The sequence below is a fragment of the Buceros rhinoceros genome, unplaced genomic scaffold (assembly GCF_000710305.1).
Source record: "Buceros rhinoceros silvestris isolate BGI_N320 unplaced genomic scaffold, ASM71030v1 scaffold16599, whole genome shotgun sequence".
Lineage (NCBI taxonomy): Eukaryota > Metazoa > Chordata > Aves > Bucerotiformes > Bucerotidae > Buceros > Buceros rhinoceros.
Window position 1 is genome coordinate 19,551 of NW_010433481.1, and position 2,215 is coordinate 21,765.

Sequence of the window (2,215 nt, forward strand, 5' to 3'; positions counted from 1 at the left end):
ATTGAGGGGCTGGAGCGGGCCCAGAGAAGGGCACCGAAGCCGGTGCAGGGTCTGGAGCACAAGAGCATTGAGGAGCAGCTGAGGGACCTGGCAGGGTTGAGCCTGGAGAAAAGGAGGCTCAGGAGAGACCTCTTCACTCTCCACAACTCCCTGACAGGAGGTTGGAGCCAGGTGGGGGTCAGTCTCTTCTCCCCAGGAACAAGTGGCAGGACGAGAGGAACCAGCCTCCAGGTGTTCCAGGGGAGGTTGAGGTTGTCCCTGAGGAACCATTTCTTGCCTGTTGGGGTTGTGCAGGGCTGTCCCAGGCTGCCCAGGGCAGTGGTGGAGTCCCCATCCCTGGAGGGGTTTCCCAGCCGTGTGGAGGTGGCGCTGAAGGACAGGGGTTAGTGGGGACCTGGCAGTGCTGGGGGAACGGGGGGACTCAAGGAAGCTTAAAGGTCTTTCCAGCCTGAACCATTCTGTGATTCCATGATTCCATGCTGTCAGCCTCTGCCTCTGCCCAGTCCTGCTCCCCACCTGTCTGTCCCCTCCACATTTCCTGCCTTCCCTTGCCTCTTGGCACCCTGCCCAGCTACTCCTGCCCTACCTGTGCACACAGTTGATGGCCTCCAGGTAGGCCAGGGCTTTGCTGATCTGCAGAGCGTAGAGGATGAGGGTGGGCACGTTGAGGCAGAGCTTGTTTTGCTCCAGGTATTGCCCCAGCTGCAACAGGACAAACGAGGTGGGTTCAAGGACTGAGCAGGGGCAGGAAGGGTGGCAGAGGGATGGCATGAGCTCCAGCAGTGGGACCCAGCTCACCTCTCCATAGGGATAGAGCTCCATGATGATCCAGGTGGGCTCCTCTTCCGCGATGCCAATGAGCTTCACAATATGGGGGTGGTCCAGCTTCTTCATCAGCACTGTAGGGAGACCACATCAGGCACCTCGTGATGCCCCTACCCTGTCCAGGAGCTCCGACCCCTGAACTGAAGTGCAGGGGCAGGTCTCTGCCATAAAGCTGGAGGCAAAGCAGGAGGAATCACCAGCAATAGCCTAAGGGGTCCCCAAAGGGGTTGGGGCTCCTGGTTTCCAGCTCTCCAGGGATCTACACCCAGGTGGTGCCTGTCTGCTTGCACACCAGGATTCAGCAGCTTTTCTTCCCCACCCCCACAGCCACCCCTCCCATAAAAGACGTGTTTTGGAGATCAGCCCTGTCACAGGGGTGAGGATGTGGGCCACCTCCCTCCTCCTGCTCTGCAATAGGGATTTGTCCCCAAGCAATAGGGATTTGTCCCAAGGAGATGCCAGGACAGGGTTCTGCCATCCTGTCTTTAACACCCCACCATTGCAATGCTGCAAACACCTCCCAGGCCTCCTCACATCAGTCCTCTGTGAGCTCCTGGCGGTTGCTGAGCAGGCTCTATCCCTCTCGAAGGGCAGGACCTCCTGGCATACCTGCTTCGCTCAGGAACTTGTCCTTGTTCTCTGGGCTGCAGTCCTTCTTGCAGGTCTTCACAGCCACGTTGACCCGCTCCCCTTTCTGCGAGGAGGAGGAAGGGGGGCTGCGTTACCCCACTCCTCTCTGGCTGTGGAAGAGGCAGGCGGGGCAAGGAGAGGGCAGGATGCTCACCGGGGTGGTGTAGATCCCCTCATAGACTTCTCCAAAGAAGCCTTCTCCGAGGATCCTGCCCAAGGTGACATCCTCCCGAGAGATCCTGTAGTGCTGGACTTCAGAGAGAGGGGAGGAGGGCAGAGGTGGCACTGCCAGTGGGCGGGAAGCTGCCTGTCCCCCTGCCCATTCCATGGGCAGAGCCCCTCATGCTAAGTGGGAGATATTGCATCCCAACACTCTCCATCACCCACTTGGCAGGGTCATACCCTATGGCCCATGAGGTGACCCCAGTTCCTCCAGCCCCTCTGTCGGGGATGGGATAAGGTGGGCAGCACAAGGAAAACAGTATTCCCAGTTTTGGAGGGATGGGGTGGACAACTGAGGTAGGCAGGAGGAGGAGGGAGGCTTGGCTGGCGTGCTGGGATGGGCAAGAGGGAACCCTGGGAGGTGGCACCTACCTCCAGACCTTGTTCTTGAGGACTCATCAGGGATTTCAGCATAAATGTCAGAGTCTAGGGCAAGAAAGAGGTTGCAGGTAGGGATTTAGGCAGCTCCTGGGCAGGGGCTTGCACTGGCACCCTGGGGTCCAGCCACCCAGCCTGGAGCAGCACCCACAGCACCGCA

General features: G+C 59.4%; 1 protein-coding gene across 1 annotated transcript in view; it reads right to left on the reverse strand.

Moving 5' to 3' along the window:
- The window catches only part of PTK2B (protein tyrosine kinase 2 beta), a 16,259-nt gene that overhangs the window by 6,627 nt on the left and 7,417 nt on the right, over window positions 1-2,215 (reverse strand). The window contains exons 13-17 of the mRNA XM_010144130.1: window positions 2,050-2,103; window positions 1,610-1,707; window positions 1,435-1,519; window positions 799-899; window positions 587-702 (exon numbers count right to left, since the gene is read on the reverse strand). Of these exons, the coding sequence (XP_010142432.1) occupies window positions 587-702; window positions 799-899; window positions 1,435-1,519; window positions 1,610-1,707; window positions 2,050-2,103 (454 nt within the window). The remainder of the gene's footprint in view (window positions 1-586; window positions 703-798; window positions 900-1,434; window positions 1,520-1,609; window positions 1,708-2,049; window positions 2,104-2,215) is intronic.